The 23,599-nt window shown below is 40.8% G+C and overlaps 2 protein-coding genes across 6 annotated transcripts in view; one reads left to right on the top strand and one right to left on the bottom strand.

Moving 5' to 3' along the window:
• Positions 1–1,100, bottom strand: part of ZNF485 (zinc finger protein 485) — a 33,453-nt gene extending 32,353 nt beyond the window's left edge. For 3 of the 4 annotated variants that reach the window (XM_064269810.1, XM_064269811.1, XM_023547142.2), the window contains exon 1: positions 842–1,045. The gene's annotated coding sequence lies outside the window, so the exon portion shown is untranslated. Of the gene's footprint in view, positions 1–841 lie in introns of all 4 variants that reach the window. The other variant, XM_064269812.1, reaches the window with a different exon arrangement.
• Positions 1,101–1,418: 318 nt separating this feature from the next.
• On the top strand, positions 1,419–22,772 carry ZNF239 (zinc finger protein 239). Of its 2 annotated transcripts, none has more exons than XM_023547140.2 (2): positions 1,419–2,020; positions 16,562–22,772. In XM_023547140.2, exons 1-2 carry the CDS (start codon positions 1,762–1,764, stop codon positions 18,025–18,027), a joined length of 1,725 nt encoding a protein of 574 aa, XP_023402908.1. In that variant the 5' UTR covers positions 1,419–1,761; the 3' UTR covers positions 18,028–22,772. The 2 variants fall into 2 exon arrangements, with proteins under 2 accessions (XP_023402908.1, XP_023402909.1); XM_023547141.2 differs by lacking the exon at positions 1,419–2,020 and adding an exon at positions 8,559–10,258.
• The last annotated feature ends 827 nt before the right edge of the window (positions 22,773–23,599 follow it).

The following is a 23,599-nucleotide window of genomic DNA, read 5'->3' as shown; positions in this document are numbered from 1 at the left end:
CGACTCCCAGGATAAATTTGAAAGGAAGAAGTTGAGAGAAAAACAAATGGGCACCTCTGTGTCACTCCGGGAGAGATAAAGTAAATGGAAATGCTGCCACTCCCTTGAAGTCATGAACAACGAAAACGATGTGTCCCATGATACACGGTAATACTGAACTAAAAAAGCAAACTGCAGGTCCAGATATATGACAGGACCCCATCTTCTGTTTAAAAAAATATATCGATATTTATGTATAAACAGATATGTCCGTGTATGTGACTGCTGAGTGTCCCCTAACACCCTCACCTCCTCAGTCTTTCTTTGCTCCTGTGACCCCTATTCGAAATCGCAAACCGCCTCCCCACCTACACACACTCACACCAGCACTGCTAAAGTCCCTGACTCAGCTCTTTTTTTTTTTTTTTTTTACCGTGTTATCACTTTACTACGCCCTATATTAAAAAAAAAAAAAACAACCCAGCGCCGCCAGTGGATTCCAACTCACAGCTACCCTATAGGACGGAGTTGAACTTCAGCCACAGTTTCCGAGGAGCGGCTGGTGGGTTCGAACTACCAACCTTTTGGTTAGCAGCGGAGCTCTTAACCACCGGGCCACCAGGGCTCCCACACACTATATACCACTTGTTACATTTATGCATGGCTCGTCTTTCCCACAGAATTTAACATTCGCAAGGGCAGGGATTTTTGTGTAAGCGTCTTGAACAGCTCCTGGCACACTGTAGGCCCTTAATATTTGTTAAATGAATGAACTTCGGAGGTAAGATGAGAGATATTTAACTGTAAGCAATTATTTCAAAGTATTTTTAAAGGTAAATAAAGAATTGCGGGTGATACTTACATTCTTTTTTCCCCACAGCTGTACTGTAATAAAATGAAAAAATTTAGTAAGTATTCTCAAAATACATCTTTTGTAATAAAAAACCAGAAAAATAATTTGCACGAACTAGCCGCCGAGCGCAAACATCGCTAAGAGCCGCGCGGGAAGGCCGGAAACCGCCGTCAGGCACCCGCCCGCGGAGCCCGGGACTCAAAGCCAAGAGGGGCCGGAAGTGGGCTGGCCCGACCGCGGCTTTCTGGGACTTGTAGTTCGGGGCCCTCGGGGAGGGCGCGGGTCCGTATCCGGAATCCGGCGTTTCCCGGTGTCGGGTTCCACGTGGGAGGTGAGACGGGCGTGGACGCGGGCGCGGCTGAGGGGAGTCGTCGTCGGGTCGGGATGTGGGCGTGGCCGCGGGAGTGGGGCTGGGCCGCGGGCACCGGGCAGCCGGGCGCGTTCCGGCCGCCGCACGTGTGGCGGCACGTGGCTGCCGAGCCTTTGCACCTCCCGGGCCGGGCCGTGGTCACACGTGGGCGAGGGCCCTTCGCCTGGGAGCGGGCGGCGGCTCCGCGGGGCCCTCCGCTCGCCGGGCTGAGCCCTGGCCTTGGCCAGCCTGGGGCCCTGGTAGGTGGCCACGGCGGCGCGGCCTGTCGGGGCCGGTGACTGACCTTATTCCAAGGAGGTTTTGGTGGGTGTTGGGCGTCAGAGAGGAGCTTCCGAGAGGCATCTGCCCCACAGCACTGTCCTCGCTAAAGTGACGTTACATCAGAGGCTCCAGAAACTAGTCAGGCTCCTGAGAAGGAGGTCAGGGAAGGCTACCTGGAAGGGAATGCCACCCCGCGATGCTTCTGCCCGGGAGCTCTTACTGTTCCTGCTAGAACAGAACGTTAGGGCAGAAACCAGAAAGTCGGAGGCAGCGGACACGTAGCTGCAGGGTCTGCAGAATGTACCGGCTCTCAGGGGCCTGCCGGGAGACCTGGCCTGTTAGGTCCAAAACCTGGTGGAGAGAAGTGAGAGAGGTGCAGAGTGGGGCGTCAGGAGAAGGGATCAGTGGGGGAGCTGGTAACTGTGGCCCCAACCTTGCCTGCCTAGCTAGTGTGTCCTGCAAGGTAGACTTGGTTTCACAAGGCTTTTTCTCCCTCCCTAACTCTGCCTTTCCAGAGCTCTGTCTTTCCCTGAAAGGAGGAAATGACCAAGTTTCAGGTGAGTTCGAGTTTCTTCTCTCCTAAAATGCCTTCTGAGAATGATCAGAACTGTTCTTTCCTGGGCTAAAGAAAAGACATCATTTATTGAGTGCCTGTTTGGTGTCATGTCCCGACTCTGTACCGTGCGTTGTTTTTCTCTTTTAATTGTCACACTGCAGTGTGAGGCATGTGGTATTTAATAAATACAGGTGTAGAGAGATTAACATGCTAAGGGCGTATAGCTACCAGATGATGTCGCTAGGATCTGCTTCTGTATCTGCGACATAAAATTCCACGTTTGTTTTCACTCCCCCACCCAGCCTCCATGAACTTGGCTAATCCCAAGAGCACTGGGAATGTTCTCTTTTATTGAAATACTCCACAGAAGATCTTTACCTGATCGTCTCTCTCAAAGCCTGCCTTTTTCTGCCAGGCATTTCACTCACACTCTGAGTTATGCAAAACTATTACATGCCCAAACCAGTACTAATTAATCTCAAGGAAACAAACAGAATTTTAAAATATGGTGCTTTTCTTAAGGAGCTTACAGTCTATGAGCACATTACATGTACACAAAAAGCACACACATTAATGGTAAGCATTTATTACACATAAAAAAGTTTAAAACATTTGAAAGTTTGTTAAATAACAGCACAATAGTGACAAAATCACTCCTGGAAGTGCTGCTCAACCCAGCTGTGCATCAGAATCATTTGTGGTGATTTTTCAGAAATAAAGTTCCTAGGCCCCTCTCCACATCTACTAAAGGGAAAATTCATTCTCTTTGTATCCCACTGATATTTGTACATCCAAAGATTCATTGCGTTTATTGTAAAATATCTCTAAATTCTTGCTGTAAGAGACTGTAAGATAGGTATCTTAGTTAACCTGGTGCTGCTGTAACGAAATACCACAAATGGGTGGGTTTAACAAACAGAAATTTATTTTCTCACATTTCAGGAGGCTAGAAGTCTGAATTCAGGGTGCCAGCTCTAGGGGACGGCTTTCTCTCTCTGTTGGCTCTGGGGGAAGGTCCTTGTCTCTGAGCTTCTGTTCTTGGGTGATCTTCATTTGGCTTGGCATATCTCTTCCCCCATCTCTGTTGCTTTTCCCTTGCTTGTTTAACCTCTTTTATATCCCAGAAGAGATTGACTTAAAACACACCCTACACTAATCCTGTCTTCTTAATATAACAAACAACCCATTTCCAATTGGGATTATAACCACAGGCAGAGAGGTTAGGATTTACAACACATATTTTTGGGGGGCACAATTCAATTCATAACAGGTAAAATGGGTTATTCATCTTTTATGCTCTTGTTGCTGTTTTTCCTTTCACCAACCTATCTGCATACTTAATGGGTAAAAAAAAAACCCAGTGCCGTCGAGTCAATTCTGACTCAAAAAATTTTTTCATTTGCTTCCAAAAAACCATTTTAAGAAAGTTACCTCAGGATTGGCACTTAGAATCACAGAATGTTTAAGATGGAAGGGGTCAGCCAGTGCCGTCTCTTCCTGAATGCTGGCATTTTACAAAGGAGAGCCCTAACTCTTAAGAGAACTGAAGGAAGTGCTGCCTGCAGATAGCAGCACTGTGGGCAAACTCCACTCTCTTCTTCCATATCTGAATAGATCATACACTAGAAGTTATTTGAATAAAATGTCAGGCTGGATTTCGAGGAAGAAAAAAGTTGGTGCTTAACAACACCACCAACAAAGGCCATCTTTTTGCTTGGGGAGTACAATACACTCCTCAAGAGACCATAGACTCTTAAAAGATCACTTTAGAAGACAGTAAAGGAGCCCTGGTGGTACAAATGGTTAAGTGCTCGGTTGCTAACCAAAGTGTTGGCAGTTAGAACCCACCCAGCAGCTCTGTAAGAGAAAGACCTGGCCATCTGTTTCTGTAAAGATTACAGCCATAAAAATCCTATGGGGTAGTTCTGCTTTGCCACATAGGGTCACTATGAGTTGTAATCAACTTGATGGCACCTAAAAACCACAACAGGTCAGTAAGCTGACTCAAGATACTGAGAACATGGCACCTCTGCCTTGGAGAGTAATTGAGGACTAACATGAGTAAGGCCCTGTGCTCAATATATTTTCATTTCTTTTCTTTTGCTTATTCCTCAATAAAGGTATTTATTCACTGCTAATGAAGTTGAGGGTTGCTGGTATAATAAATTTTGAGATCCTGCTATATGTTAAATAATATCTTGTAAAATTTAATTAAAGAAATTTATTTTGTCAATATTGAGTGCTTTCTATGTATCAGACATTGTCCTTGAGTCTACTGAAAGGCAGGAATCCCAATTTAACCCATCCCACTTACTCCGGCGACCATGAGTAAGTCACTTCACCATTATGAACTTTGGTTTTCTCATCTGTAAAATGAAGATGTTGGGTTTGCTTATCTTTAGATTGTTTTTAGTTATATCATTTCATTATTAATTTAAGTTTAATGTAAATTTATAAATATTTATAACTTAGATTCTAAGTCAGGTGTACTAGTTTTTGGGAATTTGAAGATGAATTGAGCGTAGCCCTGTGGAGCTTTAAGATTGAGCATGGCCCCTGGCCTTTAGAATCTTAGTGCTAATTAGGGAGACTGATTTAATAGCTGTAGTACAGGTATGTGAAAGAGGCCGTGAAATCTCAGAAAAGAAGGAAGCATCTAACTCAACCTCAAGCTTCAGAAATGGAGTGAGTTGTTGATTGTCCTAACATTGAAAAGAATTCCAGAATGAATGGGAGAAATATAAATCAGGGCAGAAGCAGTGTGTAAAGGGGTATTCCAGACATGTTTGGTCTAGTACAGGTCATCCAGTTTGACTGCAGCTCCGTCAAGATGCCTCCTGCCTTCTGCATTACTGTTACCTACCCCTAAGGAAATTGGTAGATCCAGCAGGGACGAGGTCTGGAAGGGAAGTTGAAAGCCAGATGACAACTTGTATGTAGTTCTAAGGAGCTGGGAATTTGTTGGGTGGAAATGGAAAACTGATGTTTGTGTGACCTTCCTGCTTGGTTGGCCTTCAGGATAGTGAGTCCGCTTTTCCCTTGAGCTTAGCCTTGGGGTGACCCATTAGCTCCCTTAATACCAGGGTTAACTATTCATTTTCGGATACTTGTGGTCTTAGCTTTGCTCTGCTTTAGCAGGAGCACTATTTTCTTTCCCTTTCTCCCTTTCCCTGTCATACTGATTGCTCTCATTTGTTTCATTATCATACCCTTTCTCAGAATTTTTGACCTATTACAAAGTTAATAGTATCAATATATCCTTTCCATTCTTAGCATGGGATTCCTCCTACCTTGTAATCTGTGGAATCTCAAACAGGGAAGGGGCTAATTTTTTTTTTCAGTTGTTTAAAAAATTAATAACTGCCTGATTTATGATCGAAAGGTGGCAAAACTCATAATACGAAGACTTGATAAGTGGTTACTGTGTCTAGGTAAGAATAGAGGCATGGTGGTGGTTCAGTGGTAGAACTGTCACTTTCCATGCAGGAGAGCCAGGTTCAGCTCCTGGCCCGTGTACCGCATGCACAGCATACCGTCTGTCAGTGGAGGCCTGTGTGTTGTTCCAGTGCTGAACAAGTTTCAGTGAAACTTCCAGACTCAGACAGACTAGGAAGAAAGGCCCAATGATCTACTTCTGGAAATCAGTCAGTGAAAACCCCATGGGCCACAACAGTCTCGTCCGCAACCTACCACGGGATGGCATAGGACCAGATAGTGTTTTGTCCCATTGTGCATGGGTCGCCATGAGTCAGGGCTGACTAGATGGCAGCTAACAACAACAAAGGTAAGAAATGGTGAGGGCCTGCCCTAGAGGAATGGAGATGAAGGCAGTGGGAATGAAGAGGTAAAATCGGAGGGATATTTAGGAGACAGAACGGACAAGCTCTGATTAGATTTGAATATTGTTGAGGCAGAGGGGTCTTAGCCAATCCAAACTACTGTTTTTGATGTCTAGGTAAAAGATGAATTAAAAATAGAGGAGAAAAAGATAATTAATAGACTAAAAAGAGGAAGGGATTGAATTTAGAATGTCTAAGAAATAATGACAAGGATGCCCTTTATCACCACTCTTACTCAACATTGTGCTAGAGGTCCTAGCCAGAGCAATTAGGCTAGATAAAGAAATGAAGGGCATCCAGATTGGTAAGGAAGAAGTAAAAGTATCTCTTTTTGCAGACAACATGATCTCATACACAGAAACACCTAAAGAGTCCTCAAGAAAACTACTGAAACTAATAGAAGAGTTCAACAGAGCATCAAGATACAAGATAAACATAAAAAACCAGTTGGATCCCTCTACACCAACAAAAAGAACATCGAAGAGGAAATCACCAAATCAATACCATTTGCAGTAGCCCCCAAGAAGATAAAATACTTAGGAATAAATCTTACCAGATGTGAAAGACCTATACAAAGAAAACTACAAGACATTAAGAAACCAAAAGAGACCAACATAAATGGAAAAACATACCTTGCTCATGGATAGGAAGACTTTACATTGTAAAAATGTCTATTCTGTCAAAAGCGATCTATAGATACAATGCAATTCCAATCCAAATTCCAATGACATTTTTTAATGAGATGGAGAAACAAATCACCAGCTTCATTTGGAAGGGAACGAGGCTCTGGATAAGTATAAAAAAAAAAAAAAAAAAGCATTACTAAAAAAGAAGAACAAAGTGGGAGGCCTCACACTACCTGATTTTAGAACCTATTATACCACCACAGTAGTCAGAACAGCCTGGTACTAGTACAACAACAGATACATAGACCAGTGGAACAGAATTGAGAATCCAGACATAAATTCATCCATATATGAGCAGCTGATATTTGACAAAGGCCCAAAATCAGCTAAATGGGGAAAAGACAGTCTTTAAGAAATGGTGCTGGAATAACTGGATATCCATCTGTAAAAAAAATGAAACCAGACCCATACCTCACATCATGCACAAAATGTAACTCAAAATAGAATGTCTAAGGAGAAATTAGTGTTGGAGAGAAAGAAACCTTTTTCTCTGAGGTAGGAAGGAAAAGATCTGGTTGAAAAGAGTAGCTAATCCAGTTGCTTGGTGTTCAGTGGGCCATGTTTTATGAAGGGTTGTGTTTATGGAGCTCTCAGGCAGGCACCTCCACTTCTACCTCTCACTCTCACCTTTGCTCAGGAACTTGCAGGCTGTTTTTTGGCCAGTCGTTCATCACACTTCCTCAGACACAGTGGAAACTCTTGACCTTGAAAGGAGAGGTTGGGGAGAAACTGCCGCTTTCCCTCATTTTTACCTTCTCCATTTGTGACTATACGAGTAAATCACGTCATTCCTGCAGGGCAGGCCTGCTTGTCCTCAATTTAGAGAGGAAGGAGTGAGTGGTGCCTCTTCAGCTTCAGGCCTAAGCTGTTTCAACTAATCCAATGTGCCAAAGAGACAGCCCTGCCTTCTAAAGGTTAGTGGGCACTTCCTTGGCTTCATTTGACTCAGTTGTTTTGCATATATTATGTCACTCTGCTTTGCAAGGTGTGCTGTGATCTATTGACTGGTGTCAGTCCACAAACCGATTGACACCAGTGTGCAAAGAAGTAAGTACAGAAGTGGAGAGTCAGCGTTTAAAAATTTACAGCAATATAACTTATTTTTTTGTCTATTGAATCTAATTGTTAAAAATTAGCGTCAGCATCTTGTGTCTGGGTTTTTATTTTCTAAGTAATTTTTTAAATTATATTTTACCAAAGTATGGGTCTGTAACATACTAGAAATTTAAAAAATAAAAAACTGGTCCTTCACCAAAGGTGGTTTGAGAAGTGCTGCTCCATCCTATTGAACCCTAGAGGGAACCAGACTCACTCTGAAGTTAACTGAATAAATATTTTGAACTCCTTTTATGGGGCTAAGGAGCCCAGCTGGTACTGTGGTTAAGTGCTCAGCTGCTAACCGAAATGTTGGCGGCTTGAACCCACCAGCCACTCCACAGGAGAAAGACGTGGCAGTCTGCTTCCGTAAAGGTTTACAGCATTGGAAACCCTGTGGGGCACTTTTACTCTGTAAGTCAGAATTGACTCGATGGCAGTGAGTCTGGCATTTTTTATGTGGCTGACTCTGCTTGACGTCTTGGGGATACAGCAGTGAATAAATCAGACAGCATTGTTCTTAGTGAACTTACATCTTAGCGGGGAGAGATAGACGATAAATAAGAAAGCAAAAATAAAATGAGATAAGGCATAAGCAGTATGAAGAATTAAAATAGGGAGAAGTGATAGTTACTGGGTGCTACTGTGGATTATGGAATCCCTAGTGGTGTAGTGGTTAAGAACTACAGCTGTTAAGCAGAAGATAGGCAGTTCTAATCCACCTGGCGCTTCTTGGAAACCCAATGGGGCAGTTCTACTCTGTCCCGTAGGGTTACTATGAGTTTGAATTGACTTGATGGCAACAGGGTTTTTTTTTTGTTTTTTTTTTTTACTGTGGATTAGATGGCCAAGGAAGTGCTTCTCTGAGGAGGTAACGTTTCAGCTGAGACTTGAATGTTAAGAAGGAACCAGGTATGTGAAATCTGAAAGAAGAGCGTTCTTGGCAAGGGGACAGCTACTGCAAAGACACTAAATTGGGGATGAGTCTGATATGGTTTAAGGGCCTTCAAGGCCATTGAGGCCAAATGTGGTAGTCAGAGAGGAATGACTCAAGTTGGATTTGGAGAGGCAGCAGGAACTGGATCTGTAAAGCCTTGCTGGCCAGAACGAAGAGTTTGGGTTTTACTCGATGTGTACTGAAAAGCCTTTGGAGGGTTTCATGCCTGACCTCATTTGTGTTTTAAAAGATCACCCTGGCTGTTGTATAGAAATTCATTGTGGGTGGGGGAAGCAAGAGTGGACACAGAGACAAATTAGGAGGTTGATGCAGGTGAGAGGTAATGATGGCTGGAACTCATAGGGATAGTAACGGGCAGTGGAGAGAAGTGGATAGGTTCAGATGTGTTTTAGAGGTAGATAGTTGATAGAACTTGGTGATGGATTAAATGTGAGGAAGAGGGAAGAGAATCAAAGTGACTTTTAGGATTTTGGCTTGAGCACTTAGGTGGGTTGTCCGGCTGCTAACCAAAAGGTCAGCAGTTCAGATCCACCAGACGCTCCTTGGAAACTCTATAGGGCAGTTCTACTCTGTCCTATAGGGTTGCTAACAGTTGGAATTGACTTGACAGTGGGTTTTGGGGTTTAATACTCCATTTGTGTGCATACCACAGTTTATCCATTCATCTGTTGATGGGCATCTAGGTCACGTATCCAACTTCCCATCTAACATCTGCACTTGGATGTCTACAAGGAACTTAAAACTTAACAGGCCTTAGACAGAACTCTTGTCTCGCCCTCAACAATCCTCATCAATATCTGCTCTTCCCTATTCCTTATTCCTCTCTGTTTTAGTAAACAGCTGCATGACCCACCTAATTGCTCAAGCCAGAATCCTAGGAGTCACTTTGATTGTCTTAGTTTAGAAGAAGAAAAGACATGATTGATGCGATGAGGAAAAAAATTAAGGTAAAAAATGTAATGTGGCTGGGAGAAAAAAAAAAAAGAGGGTTAGAGAATGATGATTTTGATGGAACAGGTATGGTGGGAGGGGAAGAACATAAAGAAAATGAAGATATTTTTAAGGTACAGGATATTAAGAGATTAGTATTTCAAAAGTAGAGTGCTTCCACATAATGGCCCTGATTATGGTGGTCGGAGTTTGATGAAATGGCACTATGAAGATTAAGAAATGCAAGGTTAGAGTGTGGGACAAATTGTTCTCCTGGCTGACAGGGTTGTCCGGATAATGATAGGAATGGGGTAGAAAGGGCATCTAAGCAATAATCATGAGATGACAGTGACAAGGAAAGACTCAGTAGCTGGATAGCTTGATCTTGGGCAGCTTATGGGCGGAAAGGGAAGGATTTGGATGGAAGTTGCAAAGTAGATAAGAAAGGAAAGATTTCCTAATAAAACCTGACTGATCATTCAGTTCCCTGAACTTCATGTTTCTCATAGACCCTTTTTACCTTTCCCAGTGCTACCCACTGTCACCTTCCTCCCGTGGTATTTGTGCAGATGGTTATTGGATGAGGAGGAATGTGCTTAATGTTTTAGGAACCAGTAACATTCAAGGATGTCTCTGTGGACTTCACCAAGGAGGAGTGGGGTCATCTGAACCCTGCTCAGAGGAACCTGTTCAGAGATGTGATGCTGGAAAACTACAGGAACTTGGTTTCGGTGGGTAGGAACATCTATGTCTGGACACCTACCCATTGGAGTCATTGTTTCCTCAATTTTAAACAGTGGTGGGGCCCCAGGGGCTGTGGTTCAGGTGTCAGAGTTTTCTAATTTCTTTTTGGCACAAAAGGATGTTTCTAAGCAGCTAAAGAATTTTATTTGGTAAGAACTGGACAATGGTAGCTTTACCTAAGCTGTCTCAGAAACTATACCTGGTTTGTCCATTATAAGCCAGAGTTTGGGACTGATTTTGCGTTCCATGTAATCACCCAAGCCCTGTGTATCTCCCAGATGTGATCCTTCAGGGGGAGCAAGGTAAAAGATTATTACACAGTGGAGAATGAACTCCAGAGAGAGTCAGGCATCATTCCAAGTTACAAATTCAGGCTGATCCATGGAAGAGGAATCCCTTTTAAAACACCATTCAGGTGAAGAACCCCAAAGACTCAAGGAAAATATGAGCCCAAGAGACAGAAAGGGGCCACGTAAACCAGAGACTCTATCAGCCTGAGAGCAGAAGAACTAGATGGTGCCCAGCTACCACCAGTGACTGCCCTGACAGGGAACATAATAGAGAATCCCTGATGGAGCAGGAGAAAAGTGGGATACAGATCTCAAATTCTAGTAAAAAGACCAGACTTAATGGTCTGACTGAGACTAGAGGGACCCCAGAGGACATGACCCCTGGACTCTCTGTTAGCCCAAAACTAAAACCATTCCCGAAGCCAACATTTCAAAGATCAGACTGGACTATAAGACTGAAAATAATGCTGGTGAGGAGTGTGCTTCTCAGGTCAAGTAAGACACATCAGACTACGTGGGCAGCAAGATGAGAAGGCAGAGAGGGACAGGAGCTGGTTGAATGGACACAGGGAATACAGGGTGGAGAGGAATGTGCTGTCACATTGTAGAGAGAGCAACTAGGGTCACATAATAATGTGTGTATAAGTTTTTGTATGAGAAACTGACTTGAATTGTAAACTTTCACTTAAAGCACAAGAAAAAAAGAAAATACCAGTCAGGGAGTTCTCTTTGAAGTTCTCTGATCTGTGGAGAAAGCTGGGGCTTCTAGGGTAGCTTCCGCATTACTATTTTGCCTCTTAGCCACTTACTCTCCCTTCTGCATCTTCAGAAGGTTGTGAAAGAATGTGAATTCTTTCCCGTTCACATTCACCTTCTTGCCTGTACTCTGTTTTTTTCCTACATTTTCCCCACGTTCGTGTACCATCTCTGTTTGGACTTTATATTCATTGTCTCCCCGATCTGCAGTATCTAGTCTCCGTCCCTTCTAGTGCTTCTTTTCTTACACATTCAGGGATCGATCCATCTCTCCTCCTAAAAATGAGGCAATGCTGGTGCGTTAGAGATAGAAAAGGGGTATAAAATGCTGTGAGTCAGAATGGACTGGACAGTGGCAGTGGGTTTGGTTTTGGTTTATCCTAAGGAAGTATTCAGTAACTCCAACTGAAAATTATGAACAAAGATAGTCATTATAAAATTCTTTAAAATAGTTAAAAAAAAAAAGTTATTCACCAAATGTATCACAGAAAATTGATTAAATTATGGTGGATCATACAAAAGAAAAAGATATGACTGTAAAAATATGGTGATAAAGAGTATTTAATTAGATAGGAAAATGCATGTATACCCACTAGGTTGACCCGTGTGAAATCGCCATTTTATAGTAAAATACATACATAAAGGCCTAAAGAGAAAGACCCAGTGATAGTGGCTTTCCGATTTTTGGTTTTTCCTGCTGCAGTGCAGTGCGGGCTGTGGCTCAGCCCCTCAGTGGCTGTGGCTCCCTCCGGCCGCTGTTTTCCACCGAGCTGGGGAGTGAGAGAGCTCTACTAAGTGAAGTGATGACCTCCACTGGTGAGGTCATGCGCTTCCGTTTTCTTGACACACACTTGGTGCTTTTTCTCTTTTACCAAAAATGACTGACTTGCAGGTCACCACTGAGCTTTTTCCATTTCAGAGTTTTTTCCACTTTTAATTTTTCTTTCAGAGTATTTAGTGTTACTAATTTTTCCGATGGTTTTGATGGTGTTGACCTCCTCTTGGTATTCTTTTTTGACTTATACGAAATCTTAGTTTCCCTGTTTCCCCCAGCCTCTCTCTTATTCTTTTTGCCTGCTCCTTCACTAGCTTCTGTGTCTGTAAAAATCCCAAATGGGCCCTTTGCTTTTCCATTACTGTATACCAGTGTTTCTCAACCTTTTTTTAAAATTATCACCCACCCCTGCCCAAGGACACAAAGTTCTCCCTAATGAGAGAGACTAAATGCTAAGGAATAAGATTTTGTCAGGCAGGATTGAGTTTTGGAGGGTCACAGACCGTTTCTAATAGGACAGCTTTTTGTGCCTCCCCTCGAACCAGTTTCCACGCCTTTAGTAGTTCCCCGGTTGAGAATGAATACTGTCTACGTACACTTGTCTGCATCTCTGAAGAGCTGTTGTACATTTAAATGGCTTCGCCTGTCCTTTGTTTTAATAACCCTAGTGTCTCTATTTCCCATCCTTCTGGTAAACTCTATTCCTTTTGTTTTTTTCTTGGCTAAGATATATACACTTGAATATCCAGTGTCACTTCAGAATTAGTGTGTTTGGAATTTTAAATTTTATTTTCCTTTTTAACTTCCCTTCCCATATTCCCACTTCTGTCAGAATTAAAGTTCTTCTTCCAATCCCCCTAGAAATAGGCCACTATTAGGTTTCTCTCTCCCCATGTTCAGTGTATCCAAATCTCTTACCAGTTATTTTTTGGCTTTGAATTCTTTTAAATTTATTAACACTGTTAATTCCCACAGATAACAACCTAAAATGGATCCACTTAATGCTTGAGTTATGGTATAAATTAGCCAGGTTTGTTGACATCATTTTTCAAGCTCAAAGCAGATGTTCCAAGTAGATGCATCTCCTTAAACACACCATTTTGGATAAAACTGGAATTACCCTTAGTCGCTGGCGTAGAGCACTTCAACTCTCTGCCTGGCTCTGGAGGTGTTGTGCCCTAGAGAGCGCTGTCCTCTGCTCCCAAGCTTACCCACCTCTGCAGTCTATTTTCCAAAGGTCCTCCATGCTTCCTTGCTCTGGAGTCTTTGATTATTCCAAGCTCTAGTTCCTGATTAATTTTGTTCTTTAAGATTTTTTCAAAGTCCATTTCCTGTGTGCAGCCTTTGATCGCTCCTTTCAGTTGACCCCTTGTTCTTAGAACTTTCCGTCTGCACATTCTTTTGTATGCTTTTGTTTGTTTGTTTGTTTGTTTGTTTTTAAACCAGTGCATCTGTGACTCTGATTTATTTCCCTTGTTTCCAGCCAGGTTCCTGGAGGGAAAGCAATGTATTTAATACTTCCATTTTTGTGTACATAGTATTTAATAATTGTTAATAATTTAGCAGAGAAATATTTCTTTACAGTCTTGTGTGAGAGACATTAAGTAAACATACTCTAAATCTGGTAAGTCCTACAAAGGGTACTGCAGAACTCTGGGATAATGAAGGGATGTGATGGGATGAGGTGATGTGTGTCATTGAGAGTTTCAGGGAAAGCCTCTAAAGTGGCAAACTGAGATCTAAAGGACCAATAGGCATTAAGCAGGTGACTAATGAGGGGAAGAATATTCTAGGAAGAGGGACTAATGCAAGGGAAGACCCTCAGACCTGGAAGAAGGAGTGTGGCTAGTACACAGGGAGTATCTGGGAAGAATCGAGTGGGAAGAAGTGGTAAGGAAGGCCTGGCTCATTTGTGGCATTGAAGGCATTGGTAAAAAGTTTCGATTTCATTCTAAGATCATTGGGAAGCCATTGGAATAAGGGAGTGTCATGCTCTGATTGGAAACCCGGGTGGTGTAATGGTTATAGAGGTATGGCTGCTAACCAAGAGTTTGGCAGTTCAAAGCCACCAGGCACTCTATGGGGCAGTTCTGCTCTGTCCTATAGGGTCTCTATGAGTCGGAATCGACTCGATCGCAATGGGTTTGGTTTTTTTGGTTTGGTGCTCTGATTTACCCGGTATCACTGAGGCTGTTTTGTGGAGAAGGATTCACAGAGGGGAAAAAAATGAAGTAAGATGTGGGCTTCCAGTTTCAAGCTGTGCTTTAGGTTTTCACTTTTATTGATACAAAATTGAACATAGTTGTCCCGTATTTGTATATGCAAATAAGATATAAAAAGTCCCCAGAATACAAACAACACAGAAATACAACATGAAATCAGTAATAATATTTTGTGTACCCTGTTTTTTCTGTGTACTTCATACATACATGTGTACATTACAAATGTATGTGAAAATGATTGGATTCTACCAAATGCATTTTTCAACCTGCTGTTTTGTGTAGTACATTGTAGAGATTTTTTATGTCTGATTAACTCCCTATAGAAAGATTCCTTTTCTGATTATGGCACTATTTCCTCCTCATAATACCAACTCACTTTTTATATTATTTTAAAAATATTTTAAAAAAAAAACCTAATACTAGTTTCATTGCTACTTATAAAACCTACCATTAATAAATTCCTTCCCTGTTGATTTTCATATACCTGCAGTTTCTACAACCACTAGCTGTTCCCACGTGTTGTACAGTACAGATATCGAAGCAAAATCCTTTGACCATTTAACAACAACTTGGACCCCCCTCATAATTTAATTGCTCCAAACTACACTGTTTTTCTTTTATATTTCCTTTTTTTGCCATTACTTTTAAAACTTGTAAACAAAGTAATACATTCACATAGGTAAACCAAGTATCATGTCAAAAAGCTTATAACAAAAACCAGCAGTCCCTGCTCTGGTCTTCCACATGCCACATTTGTTTTCTCAAAAGCAATCAGTTTTAATCCTTTCAGCTGTTCCTTACGGTGTTTATTTTCATATTTCGAAATATGTTTACACAGCTATTTATTTAATTTAAAAGCAAACGCACTTACATGGTTAAAAAAGTGCACAATGAAAAGTTCTTCTGTGTCCTTAACTCTTCTCTACCTGGTTCTGGTCATTTGCTACTGCAGATAACCTGCAGTGAGTAATGTTGTGTAAACGTTGTTTCACAGCTATGCGTGGAAATCTGAAGACTAAAATCCCTGAACGGGAATCCTGAGTAGTATGTACATTTGTGATTTTGGTAATTGTCAAAATGTCCTTAATGGACTGGGGGCCAGTGATTCAAATTTACACTCAACAAGCAATGTGTGTCTTCAGGCTTATAGGTTTTGGCTGTGTGACAGATGGAAGATGGTACCTCAGTGTACTTTTAATTTCTCTCCATGACCATCACTTTTATAATTTGTCTTCTGATTTGCTCCTTCAATCTGTAATTTTCTCTGTACCCAAAGTCTTGCTATCTTCCAGTGGTGTTTATAAACACAAAGTTAGTCACTTTACTCCTAATTTAAATCCTCTAATAGTTTTAAAAGGAGCCCCGGTTACGCAGTGGTTAAGCACTTGGCTGCTAACCAAAAGGTTGGTGGTTCGAACCCACCAGTGGTTCCTCAAGAGAAAGATGTGGCCATCTACTTCCATAGAGATTACAGCCTTAGAAACTCTGTGGGGCATTTCCGCTTTGTCCTGTCGGGTCTCTCTGAGTCAGAATCAGCTCAACAGCACACAGCACACACTAGCTGTTCTTTAAATTCTCAGTGTTACCCAACGAGCCCTTCATCCTAGCTCCTCTCTTCCTCTCCAGGGCACATTCTTTACCACTTTTACCTGTATTATATCCTTCATGAGAAGCTTCTTGTCATTTTCCTAAGCATGTCATTTTCTCTCTCCACATTTCACTTATTTCTTTCTGTCATTTTCTCCCAGAACTCTTCTCCAAGGCCTTCTAGTTTGGGTGAAGCACCCCATCCAGTGCACCTGTGCATACATCTGTCACAGCACAAACATTGTGTTATCTTTGTTGACATACTTGTGTGTCTTCCCATCAGGCTCTAGCTTGTTAAGTAAAAGGATTTCAGTTTTTCTCCTTGTATCCCCAATACCTGTTAGAGTAGATTACCAATTAAATGCAACTTTAATTAAATAAAATGGAGTAAAGTGAAATGAAATGTTATTTGTGACAAGGATGTAGGATTCATAGCCTTCTGCAGGATTAGGGAAGGAATACTTTTACTGACTACACTTAAGAAAACAGGGAATTCCTGTCTTATGTACCCAAGCCTTCTCTCTCTCTGACATTAACCTAAAGGGTATGACTATAAGGATAAGAAGCTTAACACTTCCTAGTTAGTAAGTCTTCAGCCTGTAGCCACTCCTGAAATCTTAAATCTATTCATTTGTATCACTGAATTCTCTTGTTCCCTAGGAGACCTGAATGGAAATTCTGAGGAGACTCTTCAAGAGAAAGAACTTAGGCATCTTTTACATGAAGAGCTTTCCTGCTGGCCAATTTTGGAAAAGACGGCCCAAACAGTACCTGGGAGTCAGGATTATACCGTGACTCTCCGGGAGGAAGTGTATGGAGACTCAGACCTACATCTTGCCCCTTGTCAAAGGTGGAGAGAAGCTTTTTCTCATATTTCCAGAAATAAGAACGTGGTGACTCTTCAAAGTGATGATTTAAAAAACATGGAAAGTAAAGAATATCTGTCTTTGAAAGTCCCAAGCCAAATGCCCACACAAGACTCTTTGGTGAAGTTCTGTAAGAATGAGCCACAGGATTCTAAGGAAAGCAAAAGTCTCTTTGTAACGGAAGAAAGCACTGAGAGAAAAGTGATATGGGGGGAAAGTCCTCCCATGGACCATTGTTCAGACAGCCTTCAAGTTAAACTTCTGTCAGGTGTAACAGAACTGGTCCCTCCATTATTCAGTGGTGAGGCAATCTGCCAAAACGGCCAGTTGAAAGAATCCTTGGATCCCTTTGACTATAACCATAAAGACATTTATGGTTGTAAATCACAGTTTGTTAGTTATTGTCATCAGAAAGCTCATACAAGTGAGAAACCTTGTAACTGTAATGACTGTAAAAAAATACTTAAGACCAGCCCAAATGTTCGTCCATATGAGAGAATCCACTCAGAAGAGAAACTACATAAATGTGTTCGTCAGAGTTCAGAACTACTACATCATCAGAGAAACCACACAGAAGAAAAACCCTATAAATGTGAGCAGTGTGGGAAGGGCTTCACAAGGAGCTCGAGTCTCCTCATTCATCAAGCAGTCCATACTGATGAGAAACCTTATAAGTGTGACAAGTGTGGGAAGGGATTCACAAGAAGCTCAAGTCTCCTTATTCATCATGCAGTTCATACAGGTGAGAAACCTTATAAATGTGACAAGTGTGGAAAGGGCTTTAGTCAGAGCTCCAAACTGCACATCCATCAGCGAGTACACACTGGAGAGAAGCCCTATGAGTGTGGGGAGTGCGGTATGAGCTTCAGTCAGCGCTCTAACCTACACATCCACCAGCGCATCCACACAGGAGAGAGGCCCTACAAGTGTGGAGACTGCGGAAAGGGCTTCAGTCAGAGTTCAAACCTTCATATTCATCGGTGCATACACACCGGAGAGAAGCCTTATCAATGCTATGAGTGTGGGAAAGGCTTCAGTCAGAGTTCAGATCTTCGCATCCATCTCCGAGTCCACACTGGAGAGAAGCCCTATCATTGTGGCAAGTGTGGGAAAGGATTTAGCCAGAGTTCCAAACTCCTCATTCATCAGAGAGTACATACTGGAGAGAAGCCCTACGAGTGCAGCAAATGTGGAAAGGGCTTCAGCCAGAGTTCCAACCTTCACATCCACCAGCGGGTTCACAGAAAAGATACCTGTTAAATGATGGGAGCCCACTCAGGTCTGCAGTCAGAGTGCTTGTCCTGTAAAGACTGTTAAATATTTTTAACAGCACTTTTACCTTTATAGTCTACAAAGGAGAGAAATAGTAAAGATTATTCAGATATGCTCCCCCACTGAAAAGCATTCATTTATTTTAAAAGTATTTAAATACCAACCTTTTTTTATGCTATACAAAGAGTGGATTGCTCTGACTCCTCAGATGCAGAGTGAAAACATCTGTACTTTATAATTCAGCCAGTGTTATTAGAACTACACTCCTGCCCAGTATTTCTAACCACAAGTACTTTATATTTGTCCAACCAGGACATGGTTCCCTTGCTGACATTCTCTAACAAATGGGAACTCTGATGTCTCTTCAAATCACGTGCCTTGTGTTTTTCTGTACTTCTTTCTGGCCCTGAGTAGCTCTCTCTAAACTGATTGTATCATATGCCAGTTTTAGGCTGAGGGGGTGGCTGGTAGTATGATGGACATGGAAATTCTTAGGCGGCAGCTACACGAGGAGTGAAAAAATTAGTAATGTAGTACATCCCCATACACTATTTTGGTATGACGTTGAACCTCCCTCTCTCCTCCTTGAAGCAACGGTTCAGAAACATAAAAACCAGCTGTCTAGTCAGTTCCAGCTCATGGTGACCCCATGTGTCTGAGTAGAACTGGGTACCATAAAGTTTTCAGTGGCTCTTTTTCTTCAGAAGTAGATCTCCACGCCTTTCTTCTAAGGTGCCTCTGGGTGGACTCAAACCTCCAACCTTCAGTTAGCAGGCAAGCACGTTAACAGTTTGTGCCACCCAGCAACTCCTCGGGAATATAAGTAGTTCTTTTTCCTAGGCATGGCTGATTTACTCGTATACTTCCAAACCTCACCACCTCAGGTGACCTCCCTCAAACTAAAGCCAAGTAGGGTGCATACACCATGTTGAAACATGTCAAGTGAAGCTGAAATATGTTTTAAGAATATTTTATTCCTCTCAACACTTCTCTGCCTTGTTGCTGTAAATTTCTTCACCATGTTCTATACAAAGCAAAACAAAGGGAAAGTTTCTTATATTTTTCATTTCAGGCTTATCTCTGGTTCTGATACTTGATGTATAAACCCATTGCTGTCAAATTGATTGCAACTCATAGCAACCCTATAGGACAGAGTAGCACTGCCCCATAGAGTTTCCAAGGAGCACCTTGTGGATTCAAATTGCCAACTTTTTGGTTAGCAGCCATAGCACTTAACCACTATGCCACCAGGATTTCCATTTGATGTATAGTACCCCCAAAATGTCATTTGAATTTTTACAGCATCCCTAACCTCCTTAGAAGTCACTATGGACATCTGACACTTACTTGTACAATTTTTATATTTGGCTACATCACATAAAATTTTTTTTTTTTTCAAGGAAGGCATAAAGTGCAAAAAAGAAAGCCTATCTAGTTGGAATGATCAGGGAAGTCTGCATGAAAAAGGCAATTTAAGAAAGCTCTTTTTTTATTAACATAGATTTTTAAGAACTATATTTAGTATGTTCGGGAAGGCCAGGCTTATCACTTGGGTATTATGGGTGGAAACGGATGTGGGGATCGATACCTCAAAAAGTGAGGCATTCATTCCCTACAAGTTACTAAAGAAGCTCATGCAACAGCTGAGGGTAGAAAAACAATTCAAATGCATAACTAAATTGGAAATTACTAGACAGTGAGCTCCAAATTACAGCCCTGTTTTTCTAAAAAAAAAAAGTTTTTCTAAACAAAGGTTATATTCTTCAAGCAGTGCTGAAGAGGTTGCCTAGTATTCTATATCCGTTTTCCCCCAAATACAAGTATGCATATATAAAAAATAGCAGACAGGGAAAATATGGATACCTTATTAACTTAGGAAGGGGGACTGCAACTGAGAGATCTATCTAGACCAAAGGTAACCTTAGGCAGTTCACTGGGAATAAGCAGGCGAGGTATTATACATTGAAGCCATTAAATCAGGGGGAGCATAGCTAATCTCTAATATGGAATGAAAGAGTAAAACATTTGCCTCCCTTCAAAAGATGGTCCCAGAATATTTGACTCCAACTCCAAGCATGACATGTGGGGATGATTTAGGGTGATGACAGCATTGCATAACACCCCTCCTTGCCTGCTTGGATACTATGAGGCAGACTCATAAATGAGGTGATTGTTTCAGTGATCTCTAAAACAATGAATGCCCTCCCAGTTCCTCCCACCCTTTTATAACATTGAGCCTGAACATCTGTTCTTGTGGATTTGACTTTTCTATTTCATGTGTCTTCTAATTGGCTGGTAATACATAAATCTAATGGGGATTTGGAGCCAAATAAGTAACACTAGGACCCATTTGGAAACCCTGGTGGTGTAGTGGTTAAGAGCTACAGCTGCTAACCAAAAGGTTGGCAGTTCAAGTCCACCAGGTGCTCCTTGGAAACCCTGTGGGGCAGTTCTACTCTGTCCTCTAGGGTCACTGAGTTGGAATCAACTCGATGGCAACGGGTTTGGTAATGGGTTTGGGACTCATTACACAGTAAGGCCAGAGGATAGGTCTGAACTCTCATCAAGTCTTAAAAAAAAAAAAAAAAAAAATTTTTTTTTTTTTTAAGTATTAAGTGAGTATTAAATCAGACTGTTCTAAATTTCCTTTTATATATACCTTGAGTTATCAGTGTTTTTAACTATGTTTAATTTTTACTGTTCTCTCTTACACATTTCCTCCTGAAATGTGATCAAAGCCCTTGGGGAGCATTTCTATGATTATAGGAAGTCTGAGGAAACCAACAGATTGGAGAAAGAGGGACTCACGCACAAAGATGCAGGAGGAACAACAGGAGATAGGTCACATTTCATCAGATCTTAAGATACCATGGATTATGAAAAAAAAAAAAAAGCAATTAAATTACATACCATTAATTTTAAAGCACACCTGTTTCAGAAATGTGAAAATAAAAACTGTGTCTTAGGATTGCTGAAAAATGGTTCCTTTTCAGAGTTCAAGGGTTCATCTAACTTGATGCTTTATTAGTATTTACTGAGTTGAACTGAGATTTTTGGATAGTCTCATTAATTACCCATCATATTCAATTGATAATTCTATTACTAGCATAGCAAAAGATCTAGGTTACAGATTATTTAGCATTTGTAGAGTATGTGGGACTCACTTTTCCAGTGCTTGCAATTCTTACCTATCAAATGGGTGCTATTTGCTTTCTATGTGGATTTACCTTCCAGGCAAGAGATGGGAACTTTCTTCTCTGCAGAAAGCGAGTGGTCCCAAGGGAGAAACCTATTCTGGCATTTGAGAGTCCAACAGTAAAGCAGCTATGTTTTCGTTCCAACATACATAGAACAGAGCTTCAAATTTCATGAAATAAAAACTGATAAACTAGGAAAATTCTCAATTATAGTAAGATTTGAACATTAATTGGTAGCACAAGTGGACAGAAAAAAATATAGAAGACTTGAATAGCACTATCAATTAACTGGACTGACATTTATAGAACATTCCACCCAACAATGGCAATATACATTCTTTTCAAATGCACATATTATAGACTATAAAAAGTTAATAAAAAGGATTAAAATCATACAAATTATGTTCTGTCACCAGAACAGACTTAAGCTAGAAATCAGTAACAAAGAACTGAAGAATCCTCAAATATTTGGAAATTAAACAACGGTTCTAAATGAGCCATGGGCTAATGAGGAAGTAATAAGGAAAATTTGAAAATATTTTGAATTGAATGAAAATTCCTCAAAATTTGAGGGATGCAGCTAAAGCTCATTAAATACTCAGATAAGAAAAAAAGCCCAAATCTATGATCTAAATAAACTCCCACCTTAAGAAACTACAGCAAACATTATACTTAATGGTAAATTACTGACATTATTCTTTCAGAAAGAGGAAGTAACCTAAGAATGGATACTGCCAACTCTTCTATTCAATATATGGTCAGGTCCAGTGCAATAAGGCAGGATAAAGACATAAAAGGCCTAACAATTGGAAAGAAAGAAAATGAACTCATTTGTAAATGACATATTTGTCTAAATACAGAATCCGAACGAGTCTACAAATTTTATAACAGTCAATTACTCAGGGTCTCCAGAGACAAGATCAATATATACATAACCAGTTGTATTTCTATATACCAGTGACAAATACAAAAGAAAATATGATAGCACTGAAACCCACAAAACACTGAGTGAAATTAAAGATTTAAATAAATGAATGGAACATACTATGTTCTCAATATCAAAAGATGTCAACTCTTAAAAAATTGATTTAAATTTGATTAAAGCAATTCCAATAACATCCCATTAGGGTTTTGTTTTTTTTAATGTCAAGCTGATTTTACAATCAATAAAATGCAAGGAGCTAAGACAATCTTGAATAAGAATACTGCCTGGTATTAAGATATAAAAAGACATAACATTAAGACATAACGTTGACCCAGGAATAAACAGACCAATAGGAATACAGAGCTCCAATCAATTACGACAGTGGCACAGCAGTGCAGCGAGGAAAGGATGTTCTTTTCAAACAAATGAAACCATGTGAATAGGGTAAACGTATGAGGAAAAAAGAATCAATCTTTACATCACAGTGCCCACAATATATTTTTGTGAACTGCAAATCTAAATAAGAAAGACTTTTAAAACACTCTTAGTAGAAAATGTAGAATAACCTCTTGACCTAAGAACAGGCAAAAAAAAAAAAAAGACACAAAGAACACTAACCATGAAGAAAAAAAATATTAAATTGGAACACATTAAAATTAATATTCCCTGTGCAAAAGATAGTATTAATAAAAGGAAAGCCACAGATGGATGAAGATATTTGTAATACTTATATCTGACAAAGGTCCTATATTGAGAATATGTAAATAACACATACAAATTAATACAGGCTGACAACTCAGTAGAAAAATGGTTAAGTCTTAAGCATTTCACAAACTATATCTAAATAAAAAATAAACAGATGAAGAAATATTCTACTTCATTAGTCATCAAGAAAATTCAATTCCAAGCACAATGCAGTGTAACACATCCACCATAATGGCTAAAAGAGAGAAGCAGATAATACCTCCGCTGGTGAGGATCTGCAGACACGACGACTCTCACGCACTGCTGCTGAGAACATAAATTGAAGCAATCATTTTGGAAAACTGCCAGAATCTACTAAAGCTGAATACATGCGTACAATATGACCCAGCAATTTTATTCTCGTTATATGCCCAACAGAAGTGGGCCCATATATTCGTCTAAAGGAATGTACTAGAATGTTCATAACAGCACTGTCAGAACCAAGACCTGAAGAACTCCGTGATGGTCATCAACAACAGAGTGGTTAAACTGTGGTATACTCACACAGGGAATATTGTACTGGGTGCCAACAATCCACAATTACACACAATAGTGAGAAGTCTCACAAAATGCTCAATGAAAAGAAGCCAGACACGGAAGAAAATACATACTGTTTTGATTTTATTTATACCAAATGAGAAAAATTTTAGTCCAGGATGGGAAGAAAAATTCAGCTGGAGACAAGCAAAAACAA

The sequence above is a fragment of the Loxodonta africana genome, chromosome 16 (assembly GCF_030014295.1).
Source record: "Loxodonta africana isolate mLoxAfr1 chromosome 16, mLoxAfr1.hap2, whole genome shotgun sequence".
Lineage (NCBI taxonomy): Eukaryota > Metazoa > Chordata > Mammalia > Proboscidea > Elephantidae > Loxodonta > Loxodonta africana.
The sequence above is the reverse complement of the archived record's forward strand: the minus strand, read 5'-3'. Positions and strand labels throughout refer to the sequence as shown.